This window comes from Magnolia sinica, chromosome 6, assembly GCF_029962835.1.
Source record: "Magnolia sinica isolate HGM2019 chromosome 6, MsV1, whole genome shotgun sequence".
NCBI classification, from domain to species: Eukaryota; Viridiplantae; Streptophyta; class Magnoliopsida; order Magnoliales; family Magnoliaceae; genus Magnolia; species Magnolia sinica.
In genome coordinates, this window is record NC_080578.1 from 103,340,669 (window position 1) to 103,359,812 (window position 19,144).

At 39.0% G+C, this 19,144-nt stretch overlaps 1 protein-coding gene across 8 annotated transcripts in view; it reads right to left on the minus strand.

The window, feature by feature from the left end:
• Positions 1–18,478, minus strand: part of LOC131249349 (protein CHROMATIN REMODELING 35-like) — a 30,677-nt gene extending 12,199 nt beyond the window's left edge. For 3 of the 8 annotated variants that reach the window (XM_058250047.1, XM_058250044.1, XM_058250040.1), the window contains exons 1-3: positions 18,210–18,478; positions 14,965–15,096; positions 241–1,115 (exon numbers count right to left, since the gene is read on the minus strand). In XM_058250047.1, the coding sequence (XP_058106030.1) occupies positions 241–1,115; positions 14,965–15,055 (966 nt within the window). In that variant the 5' untranslated portion in view covers positions 15,056–15,096; positions 18,210–18,478. Of the gene's footprint in view, positions 1–240; positions 1,116–14,964; positions 15,115–18,209 lie in introns of those variants that run through there. The other 5 variants (XM_058250046.1, XM_058250045.1, XM_058250042.1 and 2 more) reach the window with 5 other exon arrangements.
• Positions 18,479–19,144: the final 666 nt, after the last annotated feature.

The following is a 19,144-nucleotide window of genomic DNA, read 5'->3' on the forward strand; positions in this document are numbered from 1 at the left end:
TATATACTGGATGCAGGTGTTCATTCCAAAATGGGGTCATCACCAGCCAAGCACAGTCCTTCAATAACCATAATGAAACTCACAAAGTCCACGGAGAATGTCCCCAAAGAAACAATAGTTGCCACACACACACACACACACACACACATGGTGATATTTGAACATTGTCACAGACAGCCATTCGATGCACGCATTCTCAGCAATGCAAATAATGGAATTATAAATGCAGAAATAACATACCACTACGTCATGAATTGGATTTTCATCAATGGCACTCAAGACAACCTTCTGATATAGATAAGAAGACTGCTTGTTCGCTTCAATAGTAACGCTGCTATCCATCATAGAGAACCCAAGCTCAATGTTTCCCCGACTCATTTCTTTCTCTATATTATAGAAGTTTTCACTTTGAGACCCCAACCACACTTCCGAATTGCATGGCTCAAGTTTAGCACTGGAAACATGCGTAGTCATAATCTGACCAACACCATCTTCTTCATCTGATTCGATAATAACAATGGATGTTTTATCCGTCCCTTTTTTATACAACGAAAGTTCAGGAATGTCACATGAAATATCTGATATTTTGCCTTGACTTGTGGAGCTACGGTAACCAGGCACATATGCAGAACTTCCACCAACACATTTCTGCTGGTCTTCTGAAGATGATTTGTGATGTTTGAGATTTTCTACAGCCAAAACTTCATTATTTGCAGATAAATCAACGTCCAAGTCAATTATACCTGGAAAGATGGATTGGCTATTTTGCTGATTTGTTAACACTAGGTCCGCCTCCCTCCGCCCCAATAATGGGAGGTCACCATTTAATCTGGCTGTAGAAGGCTGAGATACTGGAGCCAGACACAAAGCTGAAACTGACATCCATTGAGTATGGATGTCTTCAATTTCTTTGGTAACACTTCCATACACACTGTTGTCCACTCCTTCCAGTAGACTGCGTAAAGTGGATGGATCTGAATAGTCCTTTACATTGGAGTGAGACCTTATTTCTTTGTTTGCAATATCACTGCACACACCTGCTACCAGAGCCACATTACGAAAATCCTTTTCACCATTGCAGTTTTTTGCCCTTTTGTATACCCTGGTATATGGCTCTGTTTTCCAAATACAAAGGGTTAGACACAAATAACATGAATATGAAGAGAGCCAACATCCTTAAGCAGTGACAAATAGCAGAGCACAGAAGAAAATATGCCTTGATAGCATTGGGAACCATGAGAAGAACTCAAAACTGCCAATTAAAGAAACCAACGATTCCAGGAGCAGCATATAAAAAATACACCAAAAGCACACCAGCTCAAAGATTTCCTTATACAAGGTTCCTTCATATGACCATGTTGGACCAACAAACTAGAGAGAGATGTTGCTACCTTGTCCTAGAGTGACTTGCAGTGTTTCTAACAAAATAATAAAAGATACACAGAGAGAGAGAGGGAGATAGTGACACAAATTATTCCAAACAGATGAACTTGTCCCCAGAAAAAAATGCACAAAAAGACAAGACTCAAAAATGTAAATTATTCCAAAAAGATGACCATGTCCCCAGATCAAAATGCACAAAAAGACAGACTCGAAGATAACCAATGGACTCCCAGAACCGGTGATCAGCAAATGGATTTCTTGCACGTTCTACAATAAGAAATGAGATGAATGGTCTACAAATTTGGACTTCTCGACAGTCACATGAGTACTTCAAAGGTCATCGTGAGTTCTAGTTTCTGGAAATGCAAAAGTCCTGGTTATGAAAACACAGCTAAGGTTGATGTGCAAGGGAGATTTTAGATGATGCAGAGGAATGAGTCTAAAGAATCAAGAAATGAGTAGTTAGTGATGCGCACAGAATTTGCGGAATTTGAGAATCGTCATTGGTTGGCCATCCATGAACTGCTAGTTCATTTTTTTCTTATTATGCTCAGATATTCATGTTGAACAAGTGCGGAAAATGCAATCAGATTGAAGCATCATCTAGCTGTCTATACAGTTTTCAGTAGGGCTGTCAATAGGCAGGTATAGGGTCTGGATCTGTCCAAGCCCAGCCTTCAAGATGAAACCTGGGACCAAGCTGCTTGCTGTCGGACTCGGACATAAATATAAGGCCACGTTTGGATAACAGGGATTCCATGCCAAACAATGGAACAGGAAAACAGTTTTCCTTTGATGTGACAATTTTTATTGTTTGGATAGCAAAGAAAAGGATGGATTCCACAAAGCAATCATTACACTTTTCATAATTTGAATCCTGGCGCAAGAACCTAAGTGACTGTCGTTGTGAGAGGAATACGATCATTCCACTTGCTATGCAAACAAGAACCCAAAAACTGAAATCCATGTTTCAATAGTGCTCATAAAAATCATCATTAGATAATTATTATTGTTCTTTCCTTCGTTTTTCTTTTTTTTTCTTGTTTTTCTTTTTTGAGAGAGATAACAAGAAAAAAATATTTACTAAAAGAAAGAAACAAAGAAACAACAACAACTAAAAATAGAGCCACCGAGGTGGCAACCTAGTTAAATCCCAAGAAAGAAAAGATTTCAATCTTAAGCTTTGGAACATTTACAGCCCACTCAACAACTAAAAATCTAGCCCTTTAGGAAACACTCTACTTTTTCACTCTCATTTATAAAGCATCTAGCTAGAGTTGGACATGAACTGAGCTAGCTCGGTTAACTCGCTCAACTCGGCTTTTTTTTATTTTTTTAATTATATATAACATGAAACAAACCACCCCCCCCCCCCCCCTTTCAATTTTTCCCTAGCCCGACCTGAGCTCCCCCCACTCCCCTCTTGCCCCAGCCCGATCTGAGCCCCCTTTTCTCTCTCTAACCCGAGTCCTGAGCCCTGACTGTCTGTCCAGCCATCCCTGTAGCAGGTGAGCCCGACTATCCATCCGAAGCATCCTCTCTCTCTCTCTCTCTCTCTCTCTCTCTCTCTCTCTCTCTCTCTCACATTTCGATTTTGGGCACCTGTCCGAGCTAGACACCAAGCCACTATCAATGATCGTCCAGCCATCCATGTTCTCCATTACTGACAACCCAGTCATTCTCCATGTCATTTTAATTTTGGGTGCCTACCTGAGCTGGACACCGAGCCACTATCAATGGCCATCCGACCATTCCGGTTCTCCATGACTAACAGTTGGCCGTTGTCAATGGCCACCCAGCCGTCCCTATGACTTTTAGATTGTTATTGTTACTATTAGGTTCTTAGATTTTTATGTGATTGTTATAGAATGTTATTATTATTGTTAGGTTGTTGGATTGTTATTGTTATTATTAATATTATTATTTTTTTGTTAGATTGCTATTGTTATTGTTAATGTTAAATTGTTATTGTTATTGTTGAATAATTATTGTTAGGTTGTTAGATTTTTATTGTTAAATGGTATATTAGATTTTTAATGTTAAATACTTAAATTGTTAGTTATATGATTGTTAAGGTTAGATTTTTGTTGTTAAATTTTTATTCTTATTGTTAGGTTGTATATTAGATTTTTATTATTAGGTTCTATAGTATAGGATAATCAGTTACCCGTTTGAGGATTTCTATATTGCTAGACATAGATACAATGTGTGTTTTTGAGGCATAGAAATCCTCAAATTATCTTCTTTTTTTTACAGTTCAAGGTTAGATAGATTGGAATGCTTTCATTTAATTCTAATTTAAATGCATACGCTTGTTCTGATTCGTCTCTCCATTTTTCTTTGGATATATTTCTTACATTTATTTTCGTCGTCAAATGTCCACACTTTGTGTGGATACTTGACATGGAAATCAAATGCAAGATCAATATTTCTAGAGAGAATGAGAGATGTTGTCGCAATTTTGACATAGCATTTAAATTGAAAATTGAAAGCATTACAATCTATCCAACCTTGAATGAGTGATTGATTTAGACAGTTAGGCAATTCTAGGAAAGGATTACAATCTATGGAGTGGCAGGTGAAGATTACAATTTAGAAAAATGAAAGCATTATAATTTATCTAACCTTTGTTTTGATAAATGCCTAAAAATTAGTTTCTTATATTTGTATTTATAAACTAGTGATGAAGTCCCAACTACCATCGATGGCAGTGCATCAGCCACATCTCCCCTTAACATGGAGGGCAAAAGTGTTTTCAACTTCGGAAAGAGGAAATAAAATATCAACAATGTGGGATGACTTTGAAGAAGTAAAGGTTAATGGTATGCTAAAGGATAGATGTATTCATTGAAAAACTTTATACACTAAGAATCATAGGGGGTAACTACTCATTTAAAGAGAAATAGATAGACTTGTTCAAAAAGACCAAGAATCATAATTCCAAGCCAATACTTGCTTCCATTGACCAATACTAAAAGGGGAAGACTCTCAAGGTATATTTTCCACTCATTAGATTGACAAAGAGAAGCTGAAAGGGTGGCATGCAAGATTAACACGGATTACTCTCCTCTTTTGGTTTAAGTTTAAAAACAAAATGAATAAAGAAGAAGAAGAAGAAAAATCTCAAAGTTAACCCTGATCACTCTCCTCTTTTTCTTCCTTTTTTTTCTTTTTTTGAGAGGTAACAAAAAATTAAAACAAAGCGCCAAAAGGCAGCAACGAATAAAAAGAAAACACAAAAACAAAACAAACAAACCCCCAACCAAGTTGTTCCATTGTAGTAACGGTGGGCGCAACGGTCCCCACCGTTACCGATACGGATACGCCCCGTGTCGACCGATATAGGGTGTGTAACAGTCGATTTTATTTTTTTTTTTGTCAAAAAAATCAAGAAAAATATCCATTAAATTCAGAATATTCTTAATATTCCAATTATGCATTCATTTATAATTTTGAAGATGTTTATGGTAGTGTAACAGTCCAATCTTTGGTGAGAATGTTATGTCGGGCTGTCTGATGGATTTATGAACCTGACAACCTGGAATTAACTGCAAACCTTTTATATTTAGTTTTCTAACTATATAATATCTAAATAAATTTACCATAACGAATGTAATACCAAAACATCTTATATTTTCAAGTTTTCCTTTTATTTATAATGCTAGTGCATTTCATACTTCGTGACTCACATTCATTTCATTTCAATATATAAGAGTTTAGGGACTTTTGTATCCTATTATGTAATTCATATATCTAACAATTTAATGAAAATGAATTTGGCAGAAGTGGCATCTAATTCTTGCCGCTTAACACCTGGTACACATGCTTTACTTGCAAATATCTCGAAGTGACAGCTACCCCCTTATCATTTTCCCCCATAGATCTTTTTAAAAAAATTAAAATTAAATTGGGGTAAATAGTGTTGTCGATACGGGGCTGATTTGGGGACTATTTGATGCCCTAAAATAGCCTCAAATTAATGCAATCAATTGGCACTTATCCCGCTAATGAATTGGTAGACATTTATTGGACAATGAAAAATGAAAATTATCAAATGGTCCTATTCCAAAAAAAAGGTGTCTGCAAACTAATGGTGAAAATTGTTCAAACAATTTAATTTTGGGATTGTGACTTAGCAACAATGGTCCCAAAATTTAATTGCTTAATTTTGAGTTGATATATACCTCATGTAAAATTTTTTAGGGCCATGTACGTGGGGTCCACTCGATTATGTATTATATATCCATGTCATCCATCTATTTTAGCAACTCATTTAAGGGCATTGGAAAAAAAATGAGGTAAATACATATCTCAGGTGGACCACTAGTGGGTCAGGCAAGCCACCTCGATGTATTTGGATACCCATGCCGTCAATCCGTTTTGCCAACTCATTTTAAGACATGGTCCAAAAATTCAGGTAGATCTAAATCTTCGATGGACCACTAGTGAGTATCCCTTTAAAAGTGGGGCCCACCTCAATGCATTTGTTGTATATCCATGTGGTCCATCCTTTTTGACAACTTATTTTAGGGCATGGTCCAAAAAATGAGGTTGATCTAAATCATAGTTGGACAACAAAATAAGGATTTAATTCCCACCATTAAATTTTTCTTAAGACATTTCTTTTGGGATCAAGTTGTTATTTGTGTTCTCCCTTCATCAAGGTCAAGGTCTATGTGACCTTATCAACTGGTTTGATGGAAAATAAACATTATAGTGGGCCCTAGGAAGATTTTAACGGCAGGCATTCAATCCTAACTACGTGGTCCAATTGAGATTTGGATCCCTTCATTTTAAGGATCGTGCCCTAATGAACCTGAAAAATTGATGGACGGCATGGATATAATACACGTAAATCAAGGTGGGCCCCACATAACAAAACAGTGCAAGCGCACTGCGCTGCGTGCACTGCAGAGTATTAAAAAAAATTAAGTGCGTTACTGTGAAAAAGCCATGCGGTCCATTCATTTTTTCTAAGAGGGAGAATGAAAAGAAGAGAGGGAAACTGAAAAGAAATGAGGGAAAGAAGAGAGAAAACTGAAAAGAGCGAGGGAGAGAGAAAGAGAAAAAGAGAGAGAGATGGGAAGAAACAAGAAGAAGGGCAGCAGCCCAAAAAGAAGAAGAAGAAGAAAAGAAAAGAAAAAGTATGTTTTTTTTTTGTTTTTTTCTCATTTTCTTTAGGGTTATGGCCCGTAACAGTTGTTACAGTACCATAACGACCGTCACAAACCCAAAAAATAGAGGTGCCCTATTTCGAGGCCGTATCGGGTAACGGTATCAACCGCTACCGTTACGTATCGGCCGTTATAGCCTATACGTAACCGATTTTGAATACCTTGCCCCCTACCGAATTATGAAGGCAAAATGAAGACTTTCATACACAAAGCCCATTCTAAATCAAAGCCCCTCACACTCCTTATCACCCACTCATAATTATAGGTGACATTATAAAAACATCTCCCATTTCTCTCTTCTGAAATCGCCCAAAAACCCACCAACATCTGAGCACCTTTTAGAGTTTATCGGAGGAGGAGGAGAGCTACCCCAATTTCTTTATGACTAGGTCATCATTAGGGCTGTAAATGGGTCGGTGGATCTAATGGGGTACCCTGACCCGACCCGTTTGTTAAATGGTACGAGTCTGGGTCCAAGAACAAACCTAGTTGCTAAAAAGGTCTGGATCTGGTTTCCTTTATATTATTAGCCCGACCCGACCTGACCCAAACCCATTTAGCAAATAGGCATGTATGATCTATGTTGCAGGGGACCCATCCAGACCCGGACCCGCCCAAACCCGGTTTTAAACCCGGTAAAAATGCTTACATACCTTGACAAGTAACATGAGAAAATGAGAAATGCACCCCATGAAAAGTTCAAGGAGAATATGCACCATGGCCAAAGAGGACCAACTAACCAAGTAAGATAATCATCTTTATCATTCCAATCTTTACCTACACCATTATTTGCATTTTTATTATTATGAGACGTTGCTAAATTTAATTCTTATCATTAATTGGCATTGATTAATTTTGATATATAATCAAGGTGACCCAGACCTGTTAGACTCGTTTATAAGTGAGACTAGTTCGGGGTCTAGATATCCCTTAACAGACCTGTTAGACCCGACGCATTTATAAATGGATCTGGGTGGATCTCCCTCTACTAGACCCGGACCCATTTATAAATGGGTCTGATGGGGTTGACTCAGACTTGGCCCAAACCCGCCCATTTATTAAAAGGGTCTGGATCTAAAATTTGGACCCAAGCCCAATTAGTAAATGGACAGGTTTGGTTTTGGCTAAACCCGCCCCAAAACTAACCATTTACAACCCTAGTGATTATTGCATGGAGCCCAGTGGGCCCAATTCGAGTTCCTAGCCACGTTGAAGACCCCACATGCATGATTGTGCATCTCTGAAGACCCCACGCTGGGAAGATGCATGTGGGCTGCTTAGTTGAGAGTAATGGACTGTTAGCTCGATTGCATATATCGATCAGACCTTTTGATTTCACATCAGACCATTGGATTTTGCACGATGGACCATCTTGACCATTAAACCATTTTGATTGTTGGGTCGTCTTAAACATGGACTCATATTGGACACTAGATTTAGTTATTTTCTTTAGTTTGATTACTTTGGTTTATTTTATGATTTAGCTAAAATTAGGAGAGTTTTAGACATTTTATAGTATAAAAGGTATTTTTGTAAAAACACCCCAAATAGAGCACATAAGGCTTTAATGTGTGAAGCCTAGGATATTATTGGTTATTGAATGAAATTTTCTTCTTACTTTGTTTTGGAGCAAAATTCCTCACGTGATTGGAGTTTGGTGTGGAGCCACGGAGTGACTCTCTCTCTCTCTCTCTCTCTCTCTCTCTCTCTCTCTCTCTCTCTCTCTCCTCTTCAAGGTATTATTTTCACTTTTCTCTTCTTCCCTCTCTATTTTCTTTTGTTTCCTCCCATGTAGTGAAGGACTTCGATGTTGAGCTACAGTATCGAGTGTGACGTGTTGGCCTATGTAATTTAATCGTGAAACAGACGTTGAAGGAACGAATCATAGAAGCAGAAAAAGGTGATGAATGGTTATAAAAAATGGTGACTAAGCACCAAAGGATGTACCAGAATGGGAAGTATGGGAAAACAAAGGAATTCGATATCACAACCATCTTTGCATACCAGATATCCCAGAATTGAATGAAGAAATTTTGGAGCAAGCACACAGGACCAAATTTATCATTCATCCAAGAGGTACCAAGATGTATCAGGATGTGAAGCGTTCATTTTGATGGCCAAATATGAAGAGAGATATTGCTGACTATGGTGCACGGTGTTTCGTTTGTCAACAAGTAAAAGCCGATCACTAGAACCCATCAAGATTGTTATAGCCTCTGAAGATTCCTAAGTGGGAGTGGGATTGTATTTCTATGGACTTCATAGTTGGACTTCCCTTTACACAAAAGAAGCATGACTCTACATGGATGATTGTGGATCGATTAACAAAATCAACACATTTCATTCCCATCCGTATAAATTATTCAATGGACATTCCAGCCAAGCTATACATCAAAGAAGTGGTGAGACTATATGGAGTACCTAGCTCTACTGTATCAGATCGCGACCCTCGTTTTACCTCATGATTCTAGACAAAGTTTGCAAGAAGCCATAGGCACGACACTGGATTTTAGCACAACATATCTACATTCTGATGGTCAAACCGAGTGTGCAAACCAGAATCTTGAGGACCTATAACAGGCTTGCGCTCTCGATTTCAAAGGAAGTTTAGACAATAGTTTACATTTTGCAAAATTCGCTTATAATAACAACTACCATACTAGCATTGGGATGGCTCCGTATGAAGCATTATATGGCTGTCCATGCTGCGCGCCAAAATTGTTGGACTGAAATAGGGGAGAAATGATTAATTGGGTCAGATGTTGTTCAAGAAGCAACTGAGAATGTAGAACCTATCCGGAAGCAACTTCAAGCAGGTCAAAGTCGGCAGAAAAGTTATGTTGATAATCGAAGACGTGATTTGGAATTTCCAGTAAGAGACCATGTTAAGTGTTCGCAAATAAAAGGCTTGATGCGATTTCGTACAAAAGGGAAGCTTGCTCCTCGATTTATCGGACCTTCGAGGTATTGGTTCGAGTGGGAGCCGTTGCATACAGACTTGCATTGCCACCACAGTTAGCAAGTGTTCACAACATCTTCCATGCGTCCATGTTACAGAAGTACGAAAGGGACGTTTCGCATGTTATCGATTGGCAAGATCTGGAGTTTCAAGAAGATCTCTTACTTGGAGAAACCATTGCGCATTTTGGACCGAAAGGAACATGTGTTATGAAACAAGACAGTGTCGTTGGTCAGAGTATTATGTAATCATCATGGATCATATGAAGCCTCATGGGAACAGGAAGCTCAGCTTCAATAAAGGTATCCACACCTACTCGAAGAATAGTTCAGGTAAATTTCGAAGACGAAAATTTTATTCAAGGGGGTAGAATGTAACGACCCTGAATTTTCGTGCACTTAGAATTGCAATTAGTAGTAAAAAATAATTTTTAAGTTAAGAATAAAAACAAGTCAATAACTAATTTGGTACAGACACTCTTTGTTGTGAGAGAGGTCAAAGGATTGACTCTTGCCGCCGCGACTCTCGGTTGCGGGTAAGGTCAGAGGATTGATTCCTGGGGCAATAATAATAACTTTTTGCCAAATGACACAAAGATTTCAAATTCTGGATAAGGGAGGATGTGCTCATCCTATCTTATTTAGAAAAACTCTCTTTAAAAATGGGTACAAGAGAGGTTTCCTGTAGAAAAATCAAAGGAGAGAGAAAACCTTAGAGATAGAGGAGATTCTAGAAGGGGCTTAATCAAGTAAGTTGCAACCATTGGATCTTTTTATTTTCATGTTATTTTGTTTATTTTTGCCCAATCTGTGCAATGGACGGTGTGGATAGGTCACACGATCATTGCATAGGTGCATAGAGAAATCTTAAGAAAGAGATGATTTAGAATTTCATATCTAGGCAATGGTAGTTTATGAATGGATTTAATTGCTTGCATCCTACTGCGTTAGGATGGATCGGACTATGTTAGGATGGATCGGAACGGATCATTTGATCCCAAGGACTGAAAGAAATTAGAGCCCTAATTTTCAGATCGATCTGATCAGTGGATGGGGCCATATTAATCCGATCTAATCATAGACACGAAATTATATAATAAGTTGTGTGTGAACCATCAGTGGTGTTAGATCTAATCCGAACCGTTTATATATTGATCAAATCTTATGATGGTTACGTCAATCAGATCTAACCATAGGAATCATGTTATACCTTCGATTCTAAGATGGTGATCAAACAGATCGAATTTGATCCCCACCATTTGTGCTCCATTTGGGATAGATCTAACTTTTTGTCCAAGGAGTATGGATGGATATGACCGTTTGATGGCCATAAAGATGAAATGGTAGAATCATACATATCATACTTGAATTAAAGTTTGAAAGTATGGATGGATCAGATATAAGCAATCTATTTACCATTCCTAAATTGGGACTTTGTGATGTCAATGATGGCTCAGAACTGTCTCATATGATCAATGGATCATTTAAAACAAGAGGAATTAAGAAAAATAAGGAAACTTAAAAAGTTATAAATTTCGGATCATCTAGAAAATTCCAGCAGGGTCGATTCGATTGATCGAGCGATCATTTCGATCAGTCGAAAACAGCCTAGTTAGTCCAGCAACTAAATCCCAAAAATCAAAATGTGTTTGACCAGTCGATAGGGCAATTCAACCAATTGAAGGGTATTTCGACCGATCGAAAGGCACAGAAACTGTCCAGTGAATTTTGTTAAAATTCATATTTATTTCGACCGATCAAAGTAGGTATCGATTGAACCCCAACCAGTCAAAGTTAGTGTCGACTAATTGGTTCGACCAGTCGACAATACGCTGGAATGTTCTGTTTAATTAAAAATTTGAAGTCTTATTTGCATGATGGAAATTATTAACAAGCTTTGTTTTTCATATAATATTGGGATGATCAGAACACCTTGGTTAATTGGATTGTGCCCCACATTGGGATGAAATCTTTCCAAAATTTTGTGGAAAAATAAAGTAAATGACAATGATTTCTATATATATTTCAGATTTAGGGAAATGATTAACCATGAGTGGGTTGATTGCACTGATGTATACCAATAGAAATATGATTTAAATTTCAATTATTTAGGTGATTTCAAACTAATTGATCTGGGGATAACATCTCGAAATCCACATCACCAAATTTTAGGTGAGTGATCCCGACATGCTTCCTCTCCGTTGTGATTAAAATAGTTGGTTGATTGGTTATTTTGTTGATTGTGATTCTTAGTATCGAGTGCTTTGTTGAATCTGCTTAGAATCGAAATGTTGTATACTATTATATATATGTGACAATCGTTAATATGATGCATTAGTCATTCTCATGCATCCATCTCATGCATCGCACACTGCGCTGAATACCAGGGGGGCACTCAATGGATGACCTATAGGTACTTACAAGATCGGGTGACCTAGGGGACTATCCCTAGATGCCCACAATATGTAGATGCCCACCAAGATGGTGGAAGCCTACCCCAAAACGGGAGATGCGGGTTAATGGAATCCAACTCAAGCAAGTGGACTGATCAACCCACTTGATACATTCACGCATTCATGCATCTCATGAAATTCATGCATTACTATTTTAATTATGATGTGCAAGAACCATGATGGGTTCACTCACTGGACTTAGCCATCTGACGTTATACTGACAGAAAAACCGTATAGATTTAGCGGACAATGAAACATTTACTCAAGTTTTAGGGCAGGAAGGTAAACCAGCAGACGATCCACAAGGGCAATGGCCCTATCTTGATGAAGACGAGCTGAATGTGATAAATCAGTAGCATTAGGGTTGTACACGAGCAGAGTTAGCTCGGTAACTCGCTCAACTCGACTCGAAAAAGCTCGATTCGACTCGGTTCGAAACTGAGTTTGAGCCGAGTCGAGCTGATTTTTTAAGCTCGAAAAAATTTCGAACCGAGTTCGAGCTTGCCCGAGCTCGACTCAACTCGAACTCGGATTGATTCAGTTCGGTGACTCGGTTACTTTGATATTGTTGTTGCTCACCAAGTGTTTGATGAAATAACTCAGTGAAGTGTGGCTGGTGGCAAGGAAGGTACGTATATGAAACAGACACCATTTTTTTCTTGATTTTTATGTTGTTTACAAGGTGTTTGGTGAAATACCTATAAATACATTGTTGTTGTTTTACATACAACAAGATTTTGAAAGTGCAGTTCATGTGTTTGTGAAAATGCTGCACAGGTGAACTCAGCTCGATCGTGGCTCGAACTCAGCTCAAACTGGCCCGAGCTGCTGACCGAACCAAGCTGAGCTGGCCAATCAGGCTCGAGGACCATGCCGAGCCGAGTTCGAGCTGAGGTCAGCAAGTGGCCAAGCCGAGTCGAGCTGTGCTAACCTCGACTCGAATTGACTCGTGTACACCTCTAAGTAGCATATCTAGTTGAATTATCATTTGCTATATTTTTTAGCCAATTTTAGTTGAATGGTTGGGAAATCTTAAATATTTTACAGTATTGTTAGTCAATGGTTTAATAAAGCCCCAAATGGGTGGGTGGTTGTACAATGCTTAGTTTTTTTTTAAATAACATAAATACGTGAACTGAATGGTTTATAAATTCTTGGGGATTCGTATAAATGTATGATTGGAATGATTGAATGAAAGATGTCTTGCTAAATGTTTGAGATGGTGGGCTTAGAGTAAATATAAACTAAGCCTCTGGAAAACGATATGAAGAAATGGTTTTAGTACACTTGGTGTACGAGTCATGTGCCGTAACTCGGGTCAGAGGGTGCACACTCTCTGTCCGAATTTCGGGGCGTGACACATCAAGTTTCTATACTTCCTGAGTGCTCACAACCCCACCCTTGGATTCAATATGGGGATTTTTCCCCCAACAATCAAAGAACCCTAGGCCCATTTCACAAGCTAGACTTTCATCCTCCTCCCGGGAAGTGGTCTGTCATTTAGCTAATCAACCAGCACTTCCACCTCCGATTCGACGTCTAAACAAACAAATTTGAAACCCCTAATAATAGAAGATTGCTTGGAAATAGGAAGTACCAACTCATCTCCTTGTTGTATCTCTCAGAATAATAGAAAAAGCCAACTTGCAACCACTCTTCAGGAAAAAAAAATTAATGAACGATGAACGGCCCTTATTGAACATAAATATCTCACCCAAGGGAGGTATCGTTGCCTTAGCACAATGGTCCAGCTTTCAACAATTGATTTCTGGGTCTAGCAATCTTTCAATAAGGCAGTAGCCTTAATGTAGGGGCATTTTCACACCGAGCTCGAGTGGGGTTGCCTGTGGGATTCAGGGGCACACTTGGGGTGGGCAGCCCGTGTGAGGTAGTACCCATGTGATGTGGGGCCCACGAGGGGGGTTTGACTGAGGTCCTAACCGATGTGATATGGGGCCTAGGCTATGAGATAAAAGGATTAATTCGCCATGCTCTATCAGTTCAAGCTTTTAGAGCAAGTGGTTAATTGTCCTGCATCAAAGTGGTATCAGAGCGGGAGGTCTCATGTGCGAGACTCCTCACCGAGGGTGATTAATGCAGGGTCATTTTCACACAGGGCTCGAGTGGGGTTGCCTATGGGATGCAAGGGCACACTCGGGGCAGGTGGCTCATGTGAGGCGGTACCCATGTGATGTGGGGCCCAAGGCTTATGAGATAAAGGGATTAATTCGTCATGCTCTATCAGTTCGAGCTTTTAGAGCAAATGATTAATTGTCCTGCATCAAACCTCCTTCGCAAGGGATGGCTCAAGACTCGTAAAACCTTAACACCAAAATAAATCAATGAATTCTCTATAGTTCTCATGAAATCATATTTTTAGTTTCAACCACTTAAATTAAATAAAATAAAATAAACTCGCCTAAAATTCTTTCAAATTGTCATTTCCACTCAGTTTCCCATATTTAATGCAACAATTATCAATTCTTGTCAAATGGCTAGCCAAAAAGATGTTATATCATCTCTTTTCTGTCAATAACAAATTTCATTAGAGAAGCTGAGAAAGATATGAGACACACAACTAAGCAGAAACACCATAGAATAGTACTTCCATACACAATAAAGTTTGCATGAAAAGGTGAGTAGTTACAAATGATACATGTAGCTTATTAAGATCAATCCTAATAACACAAGTTGGTGATAACGGTCTACACATCAATTTAATAGAGAGAAAGTAGAAAGTATGTCATCGTCGTGGATTCATTTAAGCTAGGCAACAAGGCATGTGACTCATCAGCATGCACTTCACCACGAAATGCAAGAATGTGCATTGTAGAAACAATGTAGAGAGAAGCCAATCAGGACTTCAAGAGAAAGGTTTGTGGTCATGAAAATGAACTAGCCAAAGGTCTTCAATTATAAATAATAATAATAATAATAATAATAATAATAATAAAAGACATAAGGTAGAGGTATCACAAAGTATGTACTACTTGTACCTTTGGGATTCGGTTGTTCAAACTTCACTTGATCCGGCAGCAGAAATTCAGCTTCTGCCAAACTATGATGTGAAATGCCCTTTCTCCACATCGTTCACTGAAAAAAAGGCATCGACCACCCTTCAACCCAAACTGCCATCACGCAACACTAAACCTTGAATTTTTCTATGGATAAATAAATGTTGACTTGTTACAATGAAATACGAAAAATTGTGGAGATCCCAATACAACAGAACACCTCCTGTGAGTGAAAAAGATCCCAATACAACAAAACACATCATAGAAAGCAGAATGTTTCAACCTTGACATTATAGACTTCTTTACATCACGGTGCATCCAATACATACATTGTGCATTGTCATGAGTACTGAATAGGTCATCATTGTATCATCATTCCTGTGCCGCTGCCATTTACTTTGACATTTTTACCCATACTGAACGAAAAGGAAAGGCAAAAAATACATAACAATAATAATAAGAATATAGATATGATATGACAATGTGGATTACAGTATCTTATACTAGAATCTCTCAGCTCCCTAATTAGGCCACACCACCCAACATATAGGCCACAGAGACAGTTACTTCAAGAACTCAAGTGGCTTCTGTTTCATAAGAACCATCTCATTGCCACTTGGTGCAACCCAGTTATCGAATCAATGAGATCTCGACGCTCTAATCGCAAAGAAATGAACAAGTTTATACTCACAAGAAATATTGAAGGGAGAGAAGTACCTTTATTGATATTCAAACTTTCAAATTATAAAATTTAAAAAAAAAAAAAAAAAAAAAAAAAAAAATCACAAACACATGTCCTTCAAACCAAGCCTGTAAGCCAAATAAGGTCATAGGGCCTGGAGGGAACCCGAGGGAGAATTATAGCACTGGCACTAGTTTGCAAGGAGTTCATCAATGTCAACAGCGCTAATCTTATAAAAGCAGCTAGTTAGAAATAATTTATGATAATAAAAGGAGCAAGGAATCGGGATTGTTCGATAGATGCCAACTCCTGCAGGGGCTACTTAAATAAATTTTGGTGCATGTGTGTCCATCATGGTATGTCAAAATGGTTAGGTAACAGTAATGGTGATAAACATTACGAGTGAAGGGGCTGAAACGGCCATAATGGCCGTTAAAGATAAAAACGACCCGTAACAGCCCCTAATGGGGCTGAAACAAATTTTTTTCAAAAAAAAAAGTAACAGGAACTGTTATGGTGTCCATGGATGATTTATATATATATATATATTGGGGGGGGGTTGATATGCTCAAATGATGATGGCGGTGATGATGATACTCAGATGGTGGCGATTGATTATGCTTGGATGGCGATGGATGATAAGTGATGGTGAAGATGTATTCTGATCATATGATGATGTTGCTTAGGTGGCGGTGGCGGTGGTGCCTAGATGATGATGATGATTGTGCTTAAATGATGATCATTATGATGCCCAAACTATCACCCTCACCAACCTATTGAATGCAATATGATACAAGGCCCGCCACAAGCTCATCATCCTCATTATCCTGCTGCATTCTTTTCATTTAAAAATAAAAAATAAAAGACACTAACATCCGAACAGCATTGTAAGGGGAAAAGGCAGTAAAACAGTCTCAACCAAACACCATTCTACATAAAATTAACTTTCAAGAACTGATACCCTAGAATGTCAGTTCCACAGATATGCTTTCTTAAGAAAATTATTTCAGGGCTGTCAACCAAATGGTAACTTAATTACAGGCTTTGTTAACCACTTCCACATTGGTGAAGAGCGTTAAACTTTCACCAACCTTTACTAGCCCCCATCTGTGAATGTGAAACCCAAAAAGATTGGATAGTCTAGACCATCCAAAATTGGACACTGAAATATATTTAGCCTAAAAAGTTGGGGGGAAAGGGCTAGAATAATGTCGGTTGCCAACTTGATGGACCCTATTGGATCATTTTGCATGCTTCAAAAATCATGTTTCAAAGAATGGCCTATCCAAGAGATGATCATTCTAACAGCAGCCCCGATCAATAAGCACATTCACCAACAATTTGAAAATAATGCTCATCACCAATGCAATGAAGGTTTTTTTTAAAGTAGTTTTTATTCAAGCCATGTCCAACTGTCTGCCCAAGCCAAGGTAAAGGGACACGGTTCACGTCCATTAGGCAGCTGGTCGTTGAACTTTTGCCAAGCAATCATGAGAATTCCTACTTTCATATTATCAGAGAAATGCAACATGTAAAGTTGACCTGAGCTGGAACAAGGCCACAATGATTACGGGATTTCTTTGATAGGAGCCAGCATTTGTTCAACCTAGTCACAAACGAATTCTTTTTCTTGAAATCAATTAAATTCATCGAACATTGTTGCTTTTACTAATCAGGAATCATATGATTCTCGACCCAATGCTTCACACAGTATACCTAGAATTCCAGTTAGAACAAAATGGAGTCCACGGTTCAGCTATCCAGGTCATTGTTCTGCTGTTCCTCACTACAGATAGACCATGCCCCAAACATCTCCTCGAAACCTAACCTTCACCTCAGTGGCCTCCAAATAGATGGTTAGAAGGAGAAACACAACAACACTGCATTGCAATTTAAAGAAAGCCTGAGATTGATGCATAGCTACTTTGAATCAAGGACACATTCAGGGCATGGTCAATCAACAGCAGGATGCAACAGACCAACGGTCAGGATCACTGAACCACGAAAACTCCTGAGTACACTGGAAAAAGCCTCGAGCTGGGAGAATAGTACAATTCCTCTTCACAAATAAGTTGCATTCCACATTCCGATTCTGTTCTTCCTTTTTCTGTAAAAGGTAGGAATGGCAAACATGAAACCCTAGAAATGTACGGCAGCTCCTAGCATTACAAGAAAACAGAAGTGGAGAAGAAAAACCCTAGAATTGTGTAGTGATGGAGGTTATAAAAGCGAATTCTGAGAAGGAGAGAGGAAGAACTTTCTACAAGATTTCTACTGAGAATAGATAAGAAGAAATTTCTAGAAGATTCCTACTTGAGAAATCAGAGAGAGGAAGATGTTTCTAGAAGATTCCTACTGAGAAAATGAAAGAGAGAGAGAGGGGGGGTAAGTATCTAGATGATTCTTACTAAGAAATTGAGATAGAGAGAGAGAGAGAGAGAAAGAAGTTTCTAGACTATTCCCACTGAGAAATTGAGAGAGATGTTTCTAGAAGATTCCTACCTAGAAATTGAAAGAGAGAGAGTTAGAAGTTTCTAGAAGATACCTACTGAGAAATCAAGAGAGAGACGGAGAAGCTTCTTGAAGATTCCAATTGAGAAATTGAGAGAGAGACTCGCGTCGTTAGACTTAGATCGTTTGGCTGTCGCTTCTTCTCCTTCGTTTGTTTCGCCCTCTGTGAGAGAACAAGCAGCGTAAAGTAGAAGAAGACGTACGGACTCTTTTATGAGAAGAGCTTTGATACTCTGGCAGAGTGTGGTGGATGATACGCAGGCTCTTAGAAAATTTCACGACCGTCCGTCCTGACTTGGGAACCGGAGTCGATGGGGCGCGGTTTCGGTGATCCACGAGAGATGGGTGGGATACCTGACTGTGGGGCCCACCGTTATGTACGTGCCTTACATCCACGCCGTGCGTGCGTGCTGAGTAACTCAGTACGCAATCGACTTCGACGAAGCCGCGCCCAGTCAATGGAGCCAGGGAAATACAGAGTTCAGTGAGCCGCTGACGTGGTTAGGTTTGATTGGTCCAGCACACAACATGCGAACCATGCGTCGGGAGCGCGACGTACACGGATTAGGTACTACCCCGCCTGTCCCAGCTCGCAACATGCAGGGGCTCTAAGGGGCCACCTTGATGTATTGGTTTAGAAATACTGTTCATCCATTTTGCCACGTCATTCTACGATAAAATCCCAAAATTGAGGGTTATACGAGTCTCAAGTGGACCACACGGTGAGGATCAAACGTCAACCGTTAAAAGCTTCATGCGAGACGCACAAGTTGCATCAAGATGATATTTTCGTTTTGCCATCATCCGGGTCTACGTGACCATGAACAGGTTGGATGGAAAATAAACATCACGGTGGACCTTAGGAAGGTTTCAACGGTAGACATAATTATCACCTCTGCTTACTATGGTGTGGCCCACTTGAGCCTTGGATCTCCTTCATATTTGCACTTATATCTTATATTGACATGA